The sequence below is a fragment of the Portunus trituberculatus genome, chromosome 49, assembly GCF_017591435.1.
Source record: "Portunus trituberculatus isolate SZX2019 chromosome 49, ASM1759143v1, whole genome shotgun sequence".
Classification (NCBI taxonomy): domain Eukaryota; kingdom Metazoa; phylum Arthropoda; class Malacostraca; order Decapoda; family Portunidae; genus Portunus; species Portunus trituberculatus.
The window spans coordinates 6,085,380-6,105,958 of NC_059303.1; the positions used below are offsets into that span (position 1 = coordinate 6,085,380).

The 20,579-nt window shown below is 43.8% G+C and overlaps 1 protein-coding gene across 2 annotated transcripts; it reads right to left on the reverse strand.

The window, feature by feature from the left end:
• Positions 1-1,242: 1,242 nt before the first annotated feature.
• LOC123499313 lies at positions 1,243-19,612 on the reverse strand. 2 transcript variants are annotated; one of them, XM_045247128.1, is made up of 3 exons: positions 19,466-19,612; positions 8,229-8,421; positions 1,243-6,735 (listed from the first exon to the last, which is right to left on the reverse strand). In XM_045247128.1, exon 3 carries the CDS (start codon positions 6,209-6,211, stop codon positions 3,437-3,439), a length of 2,775 nt encoding a protein of 924 aa, XP_045103063.1. In that variant the 5' UTR covers positions 6,212-6,735; positions 8,229-8,421; positions 19,466-19,612; the 3' UTR covers positions 1,243-3,436. The 2 variants fall into 2 exon arrangements, with proteins under 2 accessions (XP_045103063.1, XP_045103062.1); XM_045247127.1 differs by lacking the exon at positions 19,466-19,612 and having other exon boundaries at positions 8,229-9,326.
• Positions 19,613-20,579: the final 967 nt, after the last annotated feature.

Below are 20,579 nucleotides of genomic sequence, written 5' to 3' on the forward strand. Positions count from 1 at the left end.
CTCTCCTTCTCGTTAATTGATTTCACTCTCCTCTATTTCCTCTATTTTTCCTAGTTTCCCTCAATTACTTTCTCCTTTATTTGCCTTTGTGGTGGTGTTTTTCCTTCTCCTACTCCTCCTTTACCTCTCCTACCTCATCAACTCCTTCTCTTCTCTCCACATTAAGTAGAGGGATAAGTGTATGGGGTTAATGTGTTTTTAATGTTTTATTCGTCTGCTTGGATTAAAAACAGGTGCTGGTCTTCCTAATCCTGAGAGTCTCCTGCTGTAGAGACGATGAGCCTATCTCCCTACTCTGCTGCTTTTTATTTTGCTATTATTTTTTGCTGTATTTCATTCTTCTGTTATTTTGTCTTGATTTTATTCTTCGTTACTATCCTTATCGTTATCAACACCATCACCACTACTATTACATTTCTTTTTTTTTTTTTTATGCAACATTATCCTAAGCATCACCATTGTCACCATCATCACTACCACCATCGCTACCATATTTTACTAATAAAACACAATATTCTTGAAAAAATAGGAAACATTGAAGATTACACCAATTCACACACGCACACATACACACACACACACACACACACACACACACACACACACACACACACACACACACACACACACAGCAGTCAGGTACGTTCATTTTCTTCTTCAAATTATCATTATTATTAGTATCGTTATTATTATTATCATTATCATTATTATTATTATCATTATGATTATTACTATTATTATTATCATCATTATAGTCATCAAGTGAGATTCTTGGTTGTGTCTGTTGGATTTCTCTCTCTCTCTCTCTCTCTCTCTCTCTCTCTCTCTCTCTCTCTCTCTCTCCATTCATTCCACACACAGAAAAACAGCAGCCGCCACTCACCCGCGAGTCTTAGACAAGGTTGAAAAAATCACATTATGAATTTTCCATTAAACATATATAGCAGAGGGGCGCTTCCTCTCCCGCTCTCATCCATCTCTGCCTTACATCCGGTGAGTGGAGGTAAATTTCCCCTACCCACCTCTCTCTCCCCCTTCATCGTTCCCTGTATCACCAGTTCCCCCTAGGGGTGGTGGTGGGGAGGAATGGTGATGGGTACTGAGTTAATCATATATCACGAGTTAAGTAGCGGGGTGACGAATGAGACTATAGTGGTTGTGTCTGGTGTGGTGGTGGTGGTACTGTTGTGAGGAGTGGGGGGAGATACTTGTGTTGTTGTGGCGTGAATGGCTGCAATACCGAGGTTATATAAATACAAAACCTGTTCAATATTTATTGGAATCTGAACAAAATGAAATTTTCTTTTCCTTACAAACATAACGTAACCTTCCACATGATACTATATAATATACTTCCCGCCCATAACTCTTGAAAAAAAAAATCTTAGACTACCAAAAGCACCATTATATATTATTATATCCTCTGCAATTAATAACTTTCAATTTGAAGAAAATATGATTGTGGTCACTTTTCTGAACAACCTGACCAATTTCGTGTGGTAGCCAAGGGGATTTATAATTTTCTAGGAAAATAACTATATAAACAACAACATTGATCATAACAACTTTTACAAAATATCAAAATTACAAGCAGAAGCGCTAGCAGCACGTCTTGTAAGGCTTGCTCTCAGAATTTGAATACCATTCCCGTATGAAAATGAATGCAGTTTCTTGTACCTGGTTGAGTCGTGGCGGGCGAGGGTAGTGCTGGCAGCTGCCTCAGCCACGAGGCCGAGGCTGCTGCACAACACTTCCCGGCCTCCTCGGCGCCTCCTCCCACCCTTCTAGCAATACAATTAAAGACGCCTCAACTAACAGCCCAAGGAAACATCCCATACGCATCTTATTTAAATAACTTTATCAACATTACTGTTATTAATGAACTCTTACACGGCGATCTCTTCCGGAGACTCGATGGGCGACTCTCCCAACATGCTGACGTCTTTAATTTCACCCAACAAAGAGGACCCTGGCGGTGAGGAGGCCGGTCTCCACGGCGGGCCATCGGTGTTACAAACCTCGCTAACTTTAATGAATTTCAATATAAGATATAAGATACATTTTCCCTTGAGCACCTGACCAGGTAACCAACTCGCTGTAAGTGATCAACACAAGATATACGTACGAAGGTCTGGCCGCGTCAAGGGAACACTAGTAATGGGACCAAGCAGTAAGTGTATAAAATATCTCGGTATTCACTAAGGCTAATAATATACTCAGTGTCTAATTACCGGCGGCGGCCCATCCCAAGGCCGAGCGGGAGCCGCGCGGACAGCTGGAGACCACTGGAGTACTGTATTGCCCCACAGCACGCCGGCTCGCCCCCAGCCCGCCCCGCCCCGCCCCGCTCCCTCAGCGCCACCGGTAACTATGCAGGTTGGTGGGTGATGTCCAAGGAATATAAACTGAGATATACATTTGTTTTATGGTAACAACAAACAACAAGCAACAACGGCTTCAGTCCGAGGCTGCCACGGGAGAAACCAGGGCGGGTGGGCCAAGCGGTGGCGGCGCTGCTCGACGAGTGATATTCGAGGAATACGGCCTTAATACACATGGGCGAGTGCTTAGTTACCCACAAAAATACTTTCAAATTCTGGCCTAGAGCCCTACACTGCATCCACATGAAGCTTAGTATCCTCTCTTGTAACTCGGTACGAAATATGAACCACCATGAACCAATGGGCGAAGTTCACCGTCAACTCTTCAGGTCACATTCCAGGAAGCAGGAAAAGAAAATAAACCAGATTGTTGTGGCATCAAACACAAAAGGCCTTTTGTACTGCAGCAACAGAACGAGAGGGCCGAGGTGGTGCCGGGTGCAGGGGCGAGGCCTTGCCCCTGATATGCTCATAAAAATACAACGGTGGACACAACCAATCATTCTGCTGACCCACAAAGAATGCTCAGCCACGGATTTGTACTCATGGAATATGTATAGATCTTTCTAAACACAATTATGGGAAATAAGTTATCCTTATAAAACTCGATAATTTTAGAAAGCAATTAAATTTTGTCAATGCGTGCGACTGGCATGGCTGGAGCCTTGAGAGAGCATTGCAGGTGACTAACTCATCAATTCACGGCGGATGTCTGCGCACTGCACCGCCAGACTGCTGGTGGCCGGGGAGGAGGTTCATTGTAGCACGTTTGAGTCTGTACAGGATAGTCATGGTATTTGTAATGAGCGTGGGTCATCGTTATGAATGGTTGCTACCTTTTGATTGACAGTGGAAAATAATATGGGTAATGTGGCCATGATTTAAGTAACATGATATATACAACGAGTCAGCCGAGACGTGTGTTTCTGATCGCTGTCCAACACTAAGTCACTACTGGATGAAGACTAGGTAACGTCTGGGACAAGAATTATGGACTAGAAAAAAATAACGATAAATACAAAGGATGGAACTGGTACCAGTGAGTGATCTACACGCTAAAAACAACCGTTGCCCCAACAACCACACCACGGCAGGTCTATAGCCGGCTCCTTCTTTTTGTTGGTGTTGCTACTACTTTTACTGTTGGCACTGACCGAGCTCTTCTCGGAGTCTCTGCGAGCACCGGCACCCAGGGGCGTGATATCACTCACGTCATCATTGATAGTGTTCTCACTGATACTCTCCATCTTACTCAATTTCTTCTTTTCCTTCTCTGCAGCCATTTTCTGTTTTCCAGCGTCATAAGACATACTACGACCTATTTTCAGTCTGTTTCTTATGGAAGCGGTATGTTTATGGCTAGTTGGAAGAAGAGCTTCCTGTTCTGACCCGGACGCTTTCCTCAGGATGCCGTTGGCTAAGGGTATGGGGCTAATGGAAATGGGATGTCCGTGTCCATGGTGCTGAGGAAACTGTGGCGTTAGCATAGCCCGTGGCGGCGTTGGAGCTTCGCGGGGCTGTTCGTCGAACACTACTGAGCTGGGCCGCGGCCTAGTGGACTCCGATGCGCGAGGATCTACTAAACCCACGCGGGAGTGTCTCCTGCTGTTGGCGGGAGAATTACTGACAGTGCTCGTCTGAGAAGGGGGTCCACTGCCTCGGTATAAAGACCCGGCTCTCAGCAAGTGACCCGCCGCCAGCGGAGTGGCCGGAGTTCCAGTGCTGACAGCCAGGCCGCCTCCACTTGAACTTGGACCCACGTCTCGCGGGGCGGAACCTTCACGTGGCCTTGGTAAAGGGTTGGTGGGTGCAGGTCTCTCTGGTAACTTTAGGTTCACTATGCACCTGCTTGAGAAGGTTTTTGAGGAGGTTTTAGCAGTAAGACGACTATCAGTTTGTGAGTTGGTCTCTGTTCTCGCCACCGCTTCCCGACCTTCCACACGCTCACAAGATTTATCACTAGAGGATGGCTCCGAGCACTGTCCCGAGTCCGGGGAGACAGGGGTGGTGAGATCAGTGTGGGACGCTTCAGAGGTGTGAGGTGCGTGGCTGGGATGGGAGGTGGTTTTAGGTGCTGGAGCGCTGGACGTTTTGGTGCCCCATTCAGGTATGTGTAGCTGTGCAGGGGCGTCGCGACCATGAACAGTTATTACGATGCGACATCCTCCCACAGTTACATACTTGGGTAACTTGACGTGCTTTTTGAGCTTCATGCGCACAAAACGCTCGCCTGTATCCACTCCTTTGTAGAATCGACGCTCCAACTCTCCTATAATGACGCCAAAAGCTGAGAGAAGAATAACAAGGGTGGCATCAGCTATGTAGTGAGGGACGCCAGTGAGAGCCAGAACGATGGATTCCCGAGTTATGTCGATGAGAGGCACCTTCCCACCTCGCACCGTGAGCCCATGAGTCAACAATTGCTGCAGGGCGTCACGACGACCCAAGCTGATGTAGGCTGCACGACCCACCACCCTCACGCCGCGAATGGACATCAGTGTTCCCTCAGCTTGCTGCTCAAGTTCGTCTATGATCTCTTGAGTCGTAATGTCCCATAGCTGAGGCATGTCGGCCACCGAGACCATGATAGTATTTGGCTCAATGCTGTTTAGACGCACCAGGGACATGCGAGGATTGTAGACGGAGACGAAGGGTAATCCCGCTTCCAATGAAGAGGAGGTCCCAATGTTGGAAGCACTGCTGGAGGCGTAGAGGGGACCCGCGGGACTGCTGGGGGTACAAGTAACATTAGCGGCCGAGTTAAGGCCTGTACCCAGGGACTGACTGCGGCTACCGTCCAGCGGGCCGGAGAAGAAATAGGAAGAGTGAGTATAGTTGACAGTTGTCGTGCGAGTCGCTTCTGGGGCTTCACTTATTGGAATAGAAGCGGAAGTTGTGGCGTCATCGTTACAAAGCGATAACTGTTTCACTTCCTTCACTAACGCACCAGTGTTAGAACCAGTTTTAAGTTTTTCTATGACAGTGGCAGAGCGACGCCTGACGGTGGAGTAGCCCGGGTCAGGACCCGCTGCCTCTCTCGGAGGGGAAGCGGGCCGCTCCTCGGGTGGAAGGGCCATGGGTAACGGTTCCTCTGCCAGGTGTCGCTTTCTGTCGTAATGGAATGAAGACGCAAAGTCAAGAAGTTGGTCTAAGTTGAAATGATCAGTTTGAGATAAAAAAGTTTCACTACTCAAGGGCTGCAGAGGCTCTGCTGGTGTTGCAGAGTTTTCGTCCCCCACGTAGTTCGGGTTATCACTAGACACGCAAACCCTCACTGGTCCCGGCTCAGCCAGATCGTCCACTGGGCCGGAGCAAGAGGCTCCCGCGGTGGCCACTGAACACTGAGCCTGACTGCAGCCCGCAGACGGCCCACCGCTGTCCAAGGAGGCCGCCTGACGCATTGTATACTCAACACTCCGCATTTTACCACTATACACTTTCTGCAAGTTTTCTAGGTTATCAGTTTCTACATTTCCTTCATCTTCCTCTTCTTCTTCGTCGATCTTGGATGGGCAGAATCGCTTCTCCAGTTCGTCGTCGTCATCGTCTTCGTCTTCGTCGTCATCACCGTCGTCGTCACTTTCTCCATCCATTTTTTTTACGAAACTTTCCAATTTATCATATTCGTCACGGAGCGTCCACACCTGCTGCTTTAATGTTTGATTTTCTCTTTGCAACTTCCGCAAATCAGAATGACCGCGATCAACCTCTGCGTTTATTTCGATCGTTCTCATGCGCAGCTCCTCATTCTCGAACATAACACCTCGGCTAGACCGCTTATCCATCTTGCGGGAGGGCTTGACGGCCCCCTCCTTCTTCCTAGACCTCATGATGGTGGTGGGAGCGCGGCTGGCGGAGATGAGGTAACGCGCGCTCACTTGCACCACACGGAGACACCCCCGCACATAACGGCCAGAGGCGCGGCCCCCGGCGGTATGGGGGTCGCGCCCCCCACGTCGAGACGTCCCCAGTCCTAGTCACTTGGATCCGGAAATACTTCTGCTGATGGACGAGGCCAAGGCGCCGCCGCCCCTACCCGTCCGCGGAGTCGATCGCATCGTCAGAGGTCGGGAGGGGCGGCGGGGTGCAAGAGGCGGCGGCAGCAGGGGGCAGGCGAGGTCGCGCACCACCTGCCGCTAACCATCACGGCACCATTACGAGGTTAATCAGCAGGCACCACAGGACCGCTGCCACCTGCTCACCGCGACCTGTTCGGACTTCACATGCGTCTTCGGTGGGATCCGTCGCCTCGCCCACCCTAGTCGACGTCTTACATGCGTGGAGCTCGAGGTCCCACACGGTGACCAGTGCAGCAACTGTACATGGGTCTCTTGGAAGGCAACACGCCCTGACGCTGAAATGAGAGGCAGCATGGTAGAAAACATATAGTTTAAGTTATGATGCTACAGGTAACTCCACAACAGCGGAGCATTGCCTGGCAGAGCAATGTATGGTAAGTTTGCTTCGACTTGTCTCGAAAGGAATTATGTCGAGGAGACGAGATAACAGACTGACAGGATGATAAATTTTCGTGCCACGGGTTCTCGGTACCAAGTAAAAAATCACTAGTGCTCCATATGTCATGACACTGGGACTGTGTTGCCTCTTGGGTAGACTCGTATCACTAAAATATGTCCAAGAATATAACTAAAAAAAAAAAAAAAAATATATATATATATATATATATATATATATATATATATATATATATATATATATATATATATATATATATATATATATATATATATATATATATATATATATATATATATATATATAAACTAATTTACCAAACACGAATAAAATTTCAGGAAGTAATGTGTCCGGCTCTTCCAAGAAGCAAATGGTGAGGTTGAGGGACCCTCACGCCCACACATTACGCTCTATCAAGGCAGGGAGGTGCTTCTTTTATTCATCCTGTGAAGCAACATCAGCCAGCAGCTCTAGTCCCAGCTTGCTAATGGCGAATGACTTCTCGCCAAAATACTTATGTTACTTAAGTAGCTTATAAGTATAAACGTTGAAATATGAACCTTTATTATATCATTACCGGGATACATCACTATTGTATATAATATTGTTAAATTCATTTAATCCGTGGCAAAATAATGATGTAAATTAAGCATAATGTTTATCAAATTACAAGTAAGCCCTTCTGTCCTGCATGAAACAAATCAAAGGAAAAGAAATATTAATCGCATAAGCAACAACAACAACAACAAAATTACGATATCATTTACTCAATGTTTCTTTTCTTTTCATTAACATAAAGGTGAAGCCTTTGAAACACTGAAAATGAACAAATAGTAACACACACACACAAAAAAAAACATCTTGGCAAAAAATAAAGCACAATGGAGATGTGACATCTCTCTTTAAGTTTCCTACTCTCCTCCTCGACATATTTACAGGCGAGAAACAAATAAATAGAAACATAAAAGAACACAACGGAGACCAATTAAGCTTACCAGTAAATAGGTCAATTAGATAATAGTTTTGCTTGAAAGTAACATGCATTTAAAGACCTATATGACGAGAGAGAGAGAGAGAGAGAGAGAAAGAGAGAGAATATGACGAGAGAGAGAGAGAGAGAGAGAGAGAGAGAGAGAGAGAGAGAGAGAGAGAGAGAGAGAGAGAGAGAGAGAGAGAGAGAGAGAGAGAGAGAGAGAGAGAGAGAGAGAGAGAGAGAGAGAGAGAGAGAGAGAGAGAGAGAGAGAGAGAGAGAGAGAGAGAGAGAGAGAGAGAGAGAGAGAGAAGGGCAAGTAGAAAAACAAAGAATAAAAGAAGACAGACAAAATTCAAAGAAAAACATACAAAAAACACAGAGGTAAATGTTTCTCTTACCTTTTTTCTCCTCAGGTGTTCCTCTCGCCACACAAGAGTCTCCTGCTGTCTCTTACCGACTCTTCCTCTTCCCTTGATGTCACATGGACTTACTTTTGCTGTCTTCTTTTAACAAAATCACTGTTCTTTTTCTTCCTGCAGTGTCCTACGAACGGCACATTTTTTTTTTTTTTCGTTTTATCTTATATTATATCTGGAAGGGAATTCGTATTAAGTTATATAAGGCATAATGTAAGTCACTTTATTTTCTGCATAGATTTTTGTTTTTCAATTTTTATCCATTTTCCATGATTTTTCTTTTCTTTTCTTTCATTTCCTGGTTTCTGTTTCATATTTTCACTGTTTTTAGGTTCCTGTGCTTCCTTATTTTCCTCATTTATTGGTTTCTGTTCTTATATTTCATTATTTTCTTCGTTGGCTTCTTTTTTTCGAACTTTTTAATATCACTTTTCATTTCATATTTTTCCAAGTCCTGTGCTTCCTTTACTCTCAACTTATTTTCTGATTTATGTGCTCCACTAAGTTTAATTTTCAAGGTTACTCATTTCCAGTGAGTAGTTCAGTGCTTCAGTTAATTTTATGATCCAGTCTTGAGTTCCAGTTTTCTCACGAACCTCAGGAAAGTCACACTAAAGCTTAATCCCAACACTCTGTTCCGTTACTTTCTCAGCAGCAGGGTCACGAACACTTTTTTTTCCTTCACTAATTCAGTTTTAGAGACGTTTATCTCTAGTCTTGGTCTTTACTTCACTTTCTCTCTTTGCTACATAAGACCTAAATGAGATAATAATTTCAAGTTTCTGGTAAACATTGGCCGGAATTCTTTTATCTACGTCCTGGCGTCTCTGCCATCGTTATACAAGTAGTTTCAATATGAGTCTAAAGGGAATTAAGCCATATTTCACTTCCTATAGCTAACACGTCTTCCCAAATGGTCGCTGTTTACCCGCCTGGCGCCTCACCCTTTCAAAGGCAACTCGTTAGTTGTTCACACCACGAGGAGCCGCGAGGCTCCCTGACGGGGCCGTCGCCTTCCATCCAGCGCTAAATAGCTGGATTAACTTGATTCTAATTGTTTGATGTTCTTTAAATTCACATCATACATATAATCTTGATTTAACATTTCCTTGGGGTTTATTTGGCTTTTCATTTTAACGTTACATTCTTTCTTCAGTTCAGATGATTAATTGTAAAAGAATGACAGGAAAGAAAAAAAACATGAAACAGAAATTATAAATAAATTTAGAAATAAGAAACTTGTTTGCCTATCTTTTTTAACGCATGAAGTATGAGCAATGCAATAAGTTCGAATAACAGTCGCTAACAAAAATAACACGAACATATACTTTTTTTGCCACGAATACACAAATAAATCACAAAAAAAAACTAAAACTAAAACGGAAAAACGAGAAGATACTTTCAGACATAAATATACACACGAATAACATCCCATATGTGCGCAATCTTACGTACTTTCAACCGTCACAATGCTTCCCCATCTCACAGGCTTCCCAGTGCACCATCCAGCAGAGTATATTTTATTATTTATTAACCCTCGACCCTCTCTGGCGGCAAGATGAGGGCGGTGCTTTGCAGGGCTCACGAGGCAAGGCACGGTGAGCACTGCAAGGGAAAGACACAAGACCCGCCTCTCTGCTTGAAGGGAAAAGAGAACGACCTTCATATGTACCCTTTGTGTGTGTGTGTGTGTGTGTGTGTGTGTGTGTGTGTGTGTGTGTGTGTGTGTGTGTGTGTGTGTGTGTGTGTGTGTGTGTGTGTGTGTGTGTGTGTATACGCAGGTGCGTAGGTATACGTTCATCTTCACCCATTAAACAAAGTAAAAAACGAGTGTTACGCAACGACACATGCGGAAAATTCACGTGTGGTTTACTTTCTTCGTGCGTGCGCTCGCGCGTGCGCACACACACACACACACACACACACACACACACACACACACACACACACACGCGTAGTGTAGTGGTTAGCACGCTCGACTCACAATCGAGAGGGCCGGATTTGAGTCCCGGGAAGCGGCGAGGAAAATGGGCAAGCCTCTTAATGTGTGGCCCCTGTTCACCTAGCAGTAAATAAGTACGGGATGTAACTCGAGGGGTTGTGGCCTCGCTTTCCCGGTGTGTGGAGTGTGTTGTGGTCTCAGTCCTACCCGAAGATCGGTCTATGAGTTCTGAGCTCATAGACCGCTGGGTGACCAGCAGGCGACCGAGGTAAACTACACACACACACACACACACACACACACACACACACACACACACACACACACACACACACACACACACACACACACGCACACTGCCAACACCCTTCCTTCCCTCGTCTCTTCAGACCTCCCAGAGTCTGATAAGAAGTCATAAGAAGAAACTATACATACATTTTTTTTCTACTTTCTTTTTTTCATAATATTTTTATCAATCTATTTTCCCCCACTGTCTCAGATTCCTTTCCACCCCGCCGGCCGTCTTAAGTCAGCTAGAGAATGTTCTTCATCACACTGACACAGGATACTATCACGTCCCCATCCGTCATCAGAACATGAGAAAAAAAAAGGATGAAATTGTTCCCACCTAGTTTATTCTCGTCATAAATATACGAGATAAATGAGATGATCAAAAGATATACGGTTAAAAAGACACCTGTGGGGCGGTCCGCTATACACAAGATGTATGGGATATATAAGAGATGAATGAGATGAATACAAGTGCGGAACCTGTTGTTTAAATACCTGGGAAGAATTTTTTCTTTTTTACGCAAGAATCTTTCTGGCCAAGGACAACGAAGTTGGTAGAAAACAAAAAAAGTAAACAAACAAATAATAAAAGCATCAGTTCAAAGTCAAGTCCAAAAGTGTCTTAACACAAGATGAAGAGTCAAGGTTAGTAGGAAGGCGCTTTCATATTTGCTATATCTATGTTTTATTTCAGTTAAATGTGACTTTGACTAATGTTTCCACTTGTAACTGCTAATCTAACTAGGATTTTATACACTTAGCAAATTGATAATCTATTCTTTAATGGCTATAAGAAACAATAGAAACATCGATGCTTTTTTTTCTTCATTTGATTGGAATACAAGTAAAAGCGAAAAGGAAGCAAGAAGGTTGACAAATCTTCATCTCGTATTGAAAATAACTATATAATAGAAAAAAACGATGATGATGGTGGCTATCGATTTACAGAAATGAGTCAAATAAACAAGTGAGTTCTGTGTCTTTTCTCCGCCACATGACGCCACAACACTCACAACACGTCTTCGGCTCCTGGTGAGGGTGGCGGGCGGGTCCCTCAGGCGCCCCTCCTTCCGTCGATTGTGCAAGTCGCCAAAATTAGCAGCCAAACATAAACATGGGAGCACCACTTACTCTCTAACACTGGCAGCTTTCATCCTTGCATCCTCACTTTCCCTCCCTCGCCAGTGTATGCAAAACACGTTCATAATCTAAATACTGTCCCGTCTCATCCACTCCTCGTTTGTGTTGCGTTCGTTCTCTACTCCATGTAAGCCGGGACGCGGGTATTGTGTTCTTCGGGAGGCATTTCGTTGTCTATGTGTTTATATTTTAGCCCAAGTGAGGCGTTGCCGCCTTCCCTCTCCACTTCAACAAAACTTTATATTCTTTTTGTTTAACGTATTCACTTAAAACGACTACATGAAGCGTGTTCTTGCTTCCCGCGCGTCCTGAGAGCCATAAGACTTTACCGTAGCCTTTCCCGAGTCATGGGTATTGAATGATAAAAAGTACTGCTGGAGACATTAACTGCGGGAGTCATCGGATAGTGGGATCAATACATTGTGGCAAATGAGGCAGGTGCGGCCCGCTCGCCACCATTACGGGCCAACAGTAACTCTGAAGCCAAGCCGCAGGTGTTGCAGTGGCCGGATGGCAGGCAGGGAGACGGGGACTCATCTATCTGAGGTGACGGGTCGCGCCTACTTTTACAGCGGCAGTTACGTCAACCTCATTTACGGCGAAAAAATATTTGTGTAGACAACAAGCCACTAATGACTTTGGAATACATCAGAGGTTCAAGGAAGGTAAGAGTGAAGGAAATGAGGCTTAAGTGTATTGAACACATTTTCAGTTCTTGTTATCAGAAACATAATTTCTGTTACCACTTTACCGCGCGATGATGATGGTTTCTTGTCTCTTGTCCAAATGCGGATCAGAGAAAGGTTTGGCCATGACCTATAGATATTGTTCTATGACCAAAAAAAAAGAACATCGACACATCTGTCATTTCTTATTAATCTTTGTTTCCTCTCCAATTGTTGCCTTGTTCCATGTCGTGGCACCAAAAACAGTTTATCTGTATTTTCTACCATCATCTGTCATTCTTTATTGCTCACATCCAAACTCTCCACCCGCCAAAAGAACGATTGCTCTTAACCTCAAAACCAGTCTGATTTCCTACTTTCAGAAAGCTCTTAAAACTTTGTTGAATACGAAGATTCCCTCCACTTTTCTCTGAGCCATCTTTCTGTATTGATTCCCTAAACGGTGGTTAGCTGACAGTTTTTCTTACTTTCTTGACTCGCTATTGGCTATCCTGGCGGCGTCATTTGTCAGACGACCCTCTCTTCACCTGATGGTCAACTAGTTGTTCTAGAAGGAAGCTTCTGATCTTTATTTCTTAATGGGAAAGAAAGAACATTCTTAGTTTCAAATAGTACATATCACTTAAGGAACCCCTTCACTGATGCACCAAATTTTCTTGATCCGTCACTAATAACAAAATATAAAAATTCAGACTTCAACTATTATTCTGTGTGCCTCAGCGAAGTTATGCGTTATTACTTTCATCAGTTCTTCCTCCCCTCCTAGATGGTGGTTCTGTATCATGGAAGCCTTGTTCTTTCATATATAAAGTATTCCTATTATGTCTATTTCTCCAACAGTATTTCCCAGCTAGTGGGTCAAGGATACTCGACTCATCAACCTCCCCTTGATTGGCTGCCTTAATTCTCTTATCCCTTGCTGTGTTGTTGGTTCCCTTACCATGTTCCAGCAATACAATCTTGGCTACTCATCCTCTGTGCTTGCTGTCTGTTTGTTACTTAAAGCAAAGCAACCATTCGAAAGACTCCATTTATTTCATTATTCCATCTCTTTCACGCATATTAAATTATATTTATTCTCTTCACTGGTAAATTCAGAAATAGTCAGTTTTCACATATTTCTCTTCTTTATCCTCCCTCGAAATAAACTTTAGAGAGGTAAATCGCCAGAACACCTTGCCAAAAATCGAATCAAACATATAATAATGTTTTATTTTTTTATTATTAATTTTAGTTTTACTGATCCCTGATCAGCCTTCCTTTGTAAAAATCAGGAAGTACTGACGGTCGCTCACTTCTGACTTAAATACTTCTTACACAAATGAACCAAAGACAAAAAGGAACGAGGAGACAAATGGCACCAGCTCAACATGACAGCAGGGCGTCAAGTCGTTTCTATCCCAATTTGCATTCAGTAATTGTACCATTGGTCAGTGACGGGGCGAGTGACGCTGACGCAGCTTCCCCTCTCCATCCCCTCCTCCTCCCTGCATCCAGTATCGATGGCACCATGATAAATATAAATACTCCCATGCCATCAAGTTCAAGATGCACATAATATTTATAAATGTATTCGTATTCATGGCACCAAAGTTCTTCTATAAAGCTCAATATCTACATTATACTGTAAGACCATGCCTATCTAAGCACATATGCGTTGGAATTTTTTTTAGCTTATAACACATAATGATAATATAAGAAAAATGTGTGATGTTGGCAGAATATTTTCCTCATAGACAGTTTCTCTGAGATTAAGAAAAGTTATGATGCCATCTTTTCATTTGTTTCAACACTGCCCAGCCACTTCCTCCTCTTCCGCTCTTCCATTCCTCCCTAAACATACCACTACCATTCCTTCCTCCTCCTCTTCCTCCTTCTCATCCACACACACTTTTATTTTTCTTTAGTCTCCCTTTCACTTTCCTTCCTTTCTTTTCAATTTTCCCTCTTCTTTCCTTTCCCGCTCTCCTTCCGTTTTCTATAACCTTCTTCGGGCTTCTCCTTCCTTCTTTTTTTTTTCCTCTGCTCTCCTCTCCTTTTTCCCGCTTCGTCCTCCCCGGCGCGATATGGATTTTGCTGCATGTTGCCGCCGCCACTAATAGTCAAGAAGATCCTATCCGGCAGCCACTGGGTTTGGATTTATTGTTTACTGAGGGTTGCAGTCTCATAGAACGTGCCTTTCCGTTTCTCACTGTGTTCTCTCCCTCTGCTCCGTTTCATTTTTCACCTCGCTTCTCCCTTGTGTCTCCTGCTCGACTGTATATCTCTTTCTCTTCACGCCAAGCAGGGTGAATCAATTAAGCTATTATGTCATCTTAGTCTACCTCAATATTTGTCTAGTCATTCATGTTTCCCTTTTTCACTTTATTTATTATATGCTTGAAATGCGGTCAAGGATTTCACTGAGTTGTTATGTCATCTTATTCCACCACGAATCTTTGTCTAGGGATTTATATTAACCCCTCACTTTAAACATTATGTATTTCAAATGTTTATTCAGGTGTGTTAAGTCAATTAATTCAGCTGTTATGTCATCTTACTCATCTTAAGCTTGTGAATAATGACTTCCTTCATCTCTTTATTTATCCTTTCCTTGAAATGAGCATTCAGACACAGTAAGTCAGTTCACTCAGCTGTTATGTCCTTTCACTCGTCCTTGACCAGGTGACTTACGCTTTCCGTCTCTATCTTACTTATTTGATGCTTAAAATGTTTGCTTAAATAAGAGTGTTCCTTCCTCCTCCCCTGTCCTTGCACTCCCGGAAGGGACGCCAACAGCAATATTTGTACCCTAGTAAGAAAAAAAAAAAAAACGGTTCGTAATCCATGTAGAGGAATAAGGTGGCATTGTCTTCCTGTTCAGTTTTTTTTTTTTTTTCAGGACTTGCCTCGTCTGTACTGACCTGCCAGTTACAGCGTGGAATGTTTGGGTCATGTTAGGTAAGAATGAGACAATGTTAGTGTTCAGAATGAAGGATAAAGTACGTATGTTTGTTTTAGTGCCCATCTTGTGCCATTGAAATATGATCTCCAGAGTTTTCATTGTATATGCGAATGTTGGTGTTATACATTGACATACATTGCTTATATTGATGTTCTTATCTCAAATCTACTATGGTGATCGGTGAGAGATGTATATTCATGACTAAAGGAGCAGTATTTCCGCTTGTAAACTAGCATCGGACAACACAGAACGGCCACCAGACGCGACTGTAAACCATTGCACGAGGGATATAAGAATGAAATACCCCATTACTTCACATCAGCTCAACTTTGCGATAATATCTGGAATAACGATACAGGGAAGTAGACTTTTATGTGGATGCATATAAAAGATTTACTTTCAATTTTTCCTGGTGTATTCCCATGACATCTTCAATGAAATCTAGTGTCATTATCATTAGGAGAACTTGAGGTTTCATCCTGTGGTACTCATAACCGACAACTCTTTAAGGAGCGTGCATATGTAAGGGATTACATAACATTACTTTCCTTCTAAACAACTCTTATAACTTCTCTACAATTTCTCGATGTTTTTTTTATTATGATGTAATAGTAACTCAACACTCATCCAAGACAGGTAAGATCTTAACTTCGTCACTCTTAGTGGCAGAAGGCCTTCAAAATTCTTCATTGTGAATGCATCTCCGAGCCATCAGCCACCGCACCCTAAATCAACATTTACACAGATTTCCCTACATGTAAGAACACGCACAGATATAAATCGCCAGGGAAAAAAATGTCCTTGAGTCTAACGTGGCGTGAACCTGCAATCACAACCTGATCTGCCAGTCACGCCTTCCGCCGGCCACCGCTCCCTGCCAACACCAACACGCCCACCAGGCCACCCTCGATGGCACTGCCCAGCCCATTAGCAGCTCCAAGTGTTTTGAAAACTCCTGCGAGCCTCAGTGGCCGCCATTCATGAAAATGTGTGTACCTGGAGAGGAGTCCCACCCCTCGTGAAGGGAGTAGACGAAAGTTTGGGGAAAGAACGTGAACAATTTCAGGTATGCGATAGCTTGGTAATAGTAGTGAAGTCTTCGCACAACTTAAACAAGGAGAGAAATGAATGAAAAAAAAAAGATCTTCGGATAAAAAGATGAACAGTTAAATATATTCGGCAACTAAACATAAATTTAAGCTAAAGCAGATATATAAAAATTTACATCACAGACAAATAAAATTGTAGGCCATGTGAGTGGAAAGATACAAATAATTAAATGATTACTATAGAATCTATAGTAATGTTTGTTTATATATAGTATAGATAAACAAATAAATAATATATATATATATATATATATATATATATATATATATATATATATATATATATATATATATATATATATATAATACACACACACACACACACACACACACACACACACACACACACACACACACACACACACACACACACACACACATATTTGAAGGTCGGAAAGAGGATAAAGAGCCAGGTACAGTTCTTGCTTCCCGCCCACGCTTCCCGATTCCAGGAAGCACCTTAGCGGCGAAGTGGGAAGTTATGAGGCAGTGAGGCGTGAGGCGGGGCGGGGCCGTGACGACTATACTACTTGGGGGGCGTCGCGCTCCTGAAGATTGCCATATAAAACTTATCTTGTTGCCAATTTAGGGAAAAACTAGCTTATCTATATTGCAAGTTTGACTCAGGCGTCATAAGTTTAGTCTTTGTTGGTGGTGGAAACACCGTCGGTTTTATTTATCTTTTTTTTTTGTCATGTTAATATGAATTATAATATTTTCCTCCTTTTTCAACCAACGGAAACAAAAACTACATCCAAATTTTGATATACGACGTGAAACAAAACAGTGACAACCGTCTACACGTGTGACTAAATATAGTCCAAATACTTTCACTCTTTTAATCAATGAAACGTATCTTGAACTCATAAAGCTTCCCTAATTTTCTTTCGCTCTTTTTATCATTTCAATTTTCGTTGTTCTCTATCTTTCAAGGATACAGAAAGCGGTGGAAACTGAATAATGTAGGGATATATTTATAATCCCCATTATTCACCTCCCTCCACATGTCACAGATACAAGCAGGGCACATGCAGGGGAAGACGCCACTTTTCTGCCTCGCATCTCAACCGCTGGAATGATTAGGAGGCAGCAAGAAGCAGGAAAACGGGAGAATGCAGCATGGGAAAAGGGGGAAACTACAGCAATAATGTTTACCCCTCCAGTACCTTCCCCAAACGTTCCCAAACAGCCATATTCCTGTGGGCTTACTGCTACGACGCAACCCTAAGAAATACGCACATTCCCATATTTTTATCTTATCCTTCCTACGAAATCTCTCTCTTTTCCCCTCTCCCTCTCCCTCTCCCTCTCTCTCTCTCTCTCTCTCTCTCTCTCTCTCTCTCTCTCTCTCTCTCACCACACCCAGTACTCTGCCGCCACTTCCCACGCCCGGGCAAATGCTCGTTAACACAATAGCTCGCCTCCTTCCCGTGGGTCTAGTGTACTCGGGGTGAGGTAGTACAAGCTCACAACACCTTCCTTTCCTGACCAGTGCCACCCTCGAGTGTGTACGAGACCCGCAATGCAGTAAACGAAAATTTATGCCGAACGAAAGTTGTCGGAACATACAAGGAAGAACTTGAGTCTTTTCCAATTTTTATTCTTCGTCCGAGGGAGAGCGAGAGTGAGAGTGAGTGGGAGGAGTGAGAAAGGGAGTGAAAGAAAGAGAGTTGGCTATTTAAATGAAAATGGAACGTAAGATATAATGGCACATACAATTTGTTAAAGGGAAGAGATGCTGAATTACAGGACTCAGCTGAACCGTAACTCTTGTGACTTGCAACCTAAGTACCCCGGCAAAACAAAAATATTTGCATAATAATACTAGCAACACAAAGGGAAAACAGTCACGCATGATTATGGCGCGCCCGATAATTAAGGGATATATATTCATGAAATTCCACAGCAGACGTCATAAAGACAACACGAAGCATCTGGAGGGAAACAAAGCGCGCCGGACACTGATTACTAACCAACAACTATACGTGTGATAACAATATGACTTTTGAAAGTGTGAAATGACGCTACCTTCACTTCCCTAGTGTGTGTGTGTGTGTGTGTGTGTGTGTGTGTGTGTGTGTGTGTGTGTGTGTGTGTGTGTGTGTGTGTGTGTGTGTGTGTGTGTGTGTGTGTGTGTGTGTGTGTGTGTGTGTAAGGTGTAAGCGTAGGAGCGGGCCGATGCTGGGTGTGGTGGGTCCAGTCCACGCACGTGCACCTGAGGTTGTGAGGGGCGTGTGGGGCTCAAGGTCACGCCAACACAGCTCCACCTTGCACTGTGCCAGACGCTAAGGTGTTGCTATTTCTGAAGCTTCCCTAATATTTTCACACTTCTCTCCACGATATCCACACGTCGCGGAACAAGGAGTCTCTATTCGTAGCGTAAATTACCCGTCTTGGTGTCGCAGTGTGTGTGTTTCAGTGACCGAGCCAGCAAGCCTCTACAAAGCTGCCTCACTGAAAACACTTTGTATTCACTCTGCAAAACGTTTGTGACAACATGCACGTGTTTTGCTCGCGCTCACATTCACACACGGGAAGATAAGATCACTGTGCATCTAATTTCACTGCACTGACTTAGTTAACATCCGTTTGCTTGTTTGCGTTTCCCTAAGGCACGTATGCACCTCCAATCTGTGTGTGGCAGTCAAGGGTTTTGTGCCTCTCCAGTAGGAGGCTGCAGGTAGGGAAATAATCACTGTAATCGTACCAATTCATTACATTTCATCCAACATTTTGTATTTCTTAGGAGTTGAAAGCATTTATAAGGTTTATGTGAAAAGAAGCAATGTCAATCACTATGCTTTGTCTTGATTACCTGTGCCGGAATCTCCTTAGAGTATGCCAGTGCTTAACGTTTTCCTTGTCCAAAATAGTAAGAGTTTTAGATTTTACTTCATAAATTTACAGTAGAAAATATTACTCTTTCACATTTTTCATAAACCTTGTGTTTTACAACAGTGAAAATTGCGTTTTCTTCATTACGAGAACCACTGGAACAAAGACACAATCTTTTATCGACAGATGGCTGGGAGGCCTTTCAGGGGTTAAATTTAGTGGTGAGGTACACGGAGGGACTTTGTCATGGGAATCTCACACAAGGCACACACCATAATGATCCTCCTATCTCCACACTAGTCATCGCGAGGCTCAGACTTGCCCTTTGTTAGGTCGACGCAACGGAGAGGCGGAGGGTGTTCCGAACGAGGAGCAACGGGCGCCCCACACCACGTCCAAGTTGGCACTGGGCAAGCTGCCTGCTGGTGGGATTGAAGCGGGCACCAGCCCACTCCCTGGCTCCCAAACTCTAACACATGCATATATATCTATCTCATTGTATATAAACACACAGACATAATAGCCACGTTCATCACACACTAGGACATCTAAGTTCAAGGGTACCCGTACGCAAAACAATATCTTTTATTTTCGCACATCAAACAAACAGCGGAAGGTGGAATGGTGGAAGGGTGGCAGTGCGGCAAGGGAGCAGGCTTGGGAGTAATGGGAGGGAGGGGAGGTACGTGATTCAACAAACGTCACCTCATGCCTTGCTGGAGTTTTCTTCTGGCCGCTCAGCCCCTTCCCTCGCCTCTGTCCCGCCGCACAAACTCACTCCTCGTATAAATCTCCCTCCCTGCCTCCTCCTTTACATGTTACCACTTCCTTACTGAAAAATAGTGGAAAATGAAGTACATATTTTCTGCGTCCCTGCCGAGGGTGTGGGTCTGTCCTTGTCCTCCGCGGCTTTGTATCCCATGACCAAGGGAAACTCAGATAGATGATGCAGATATTTTCAGATACTCTCTTTCCCCATTGATACTCTCAGCCATCTCCATTTCGTAAACAAGGCCACAATTCTCAATAGTGAGGAGGAAAGGAGTGTGTAAGTTCAGAATGGACTCCAGGACACCAGAGGACCTTGTTCGTGGTTCACTGGAAGTTAGACTAGCCGAGATTAATGGCCAGAGTCAGGTCAGGCTCTGAACCAATTACGGGGAGCATCAGATCTGCCCAACCCACACCTCGCTGCCACTCAATCTCAAGCCGTTAGTCGCCCCTCTCACATCCCCACCGCTACAGGCGCGTACCACTGAGGATGGATACTGTCATCGTGTCTTCCTTCACTACTGACTCAAGCACCTGATTCCTAAACACATTTCACGCCATCACCACCACAGCCATCACCCCACATGCTCCTCCGTTCCTCAAATATACGCCAGG

What these genes read in the sequence shown, in the direction of transcription:
- LOC123499313 (XM_045247128.1), bottom strand. Translation starts at nt 6,211, where the DNA reads ATGAGGTCTAGGAAGAAGGAGGGGGCCGTCAAGCCCTCCCGCAAGATG.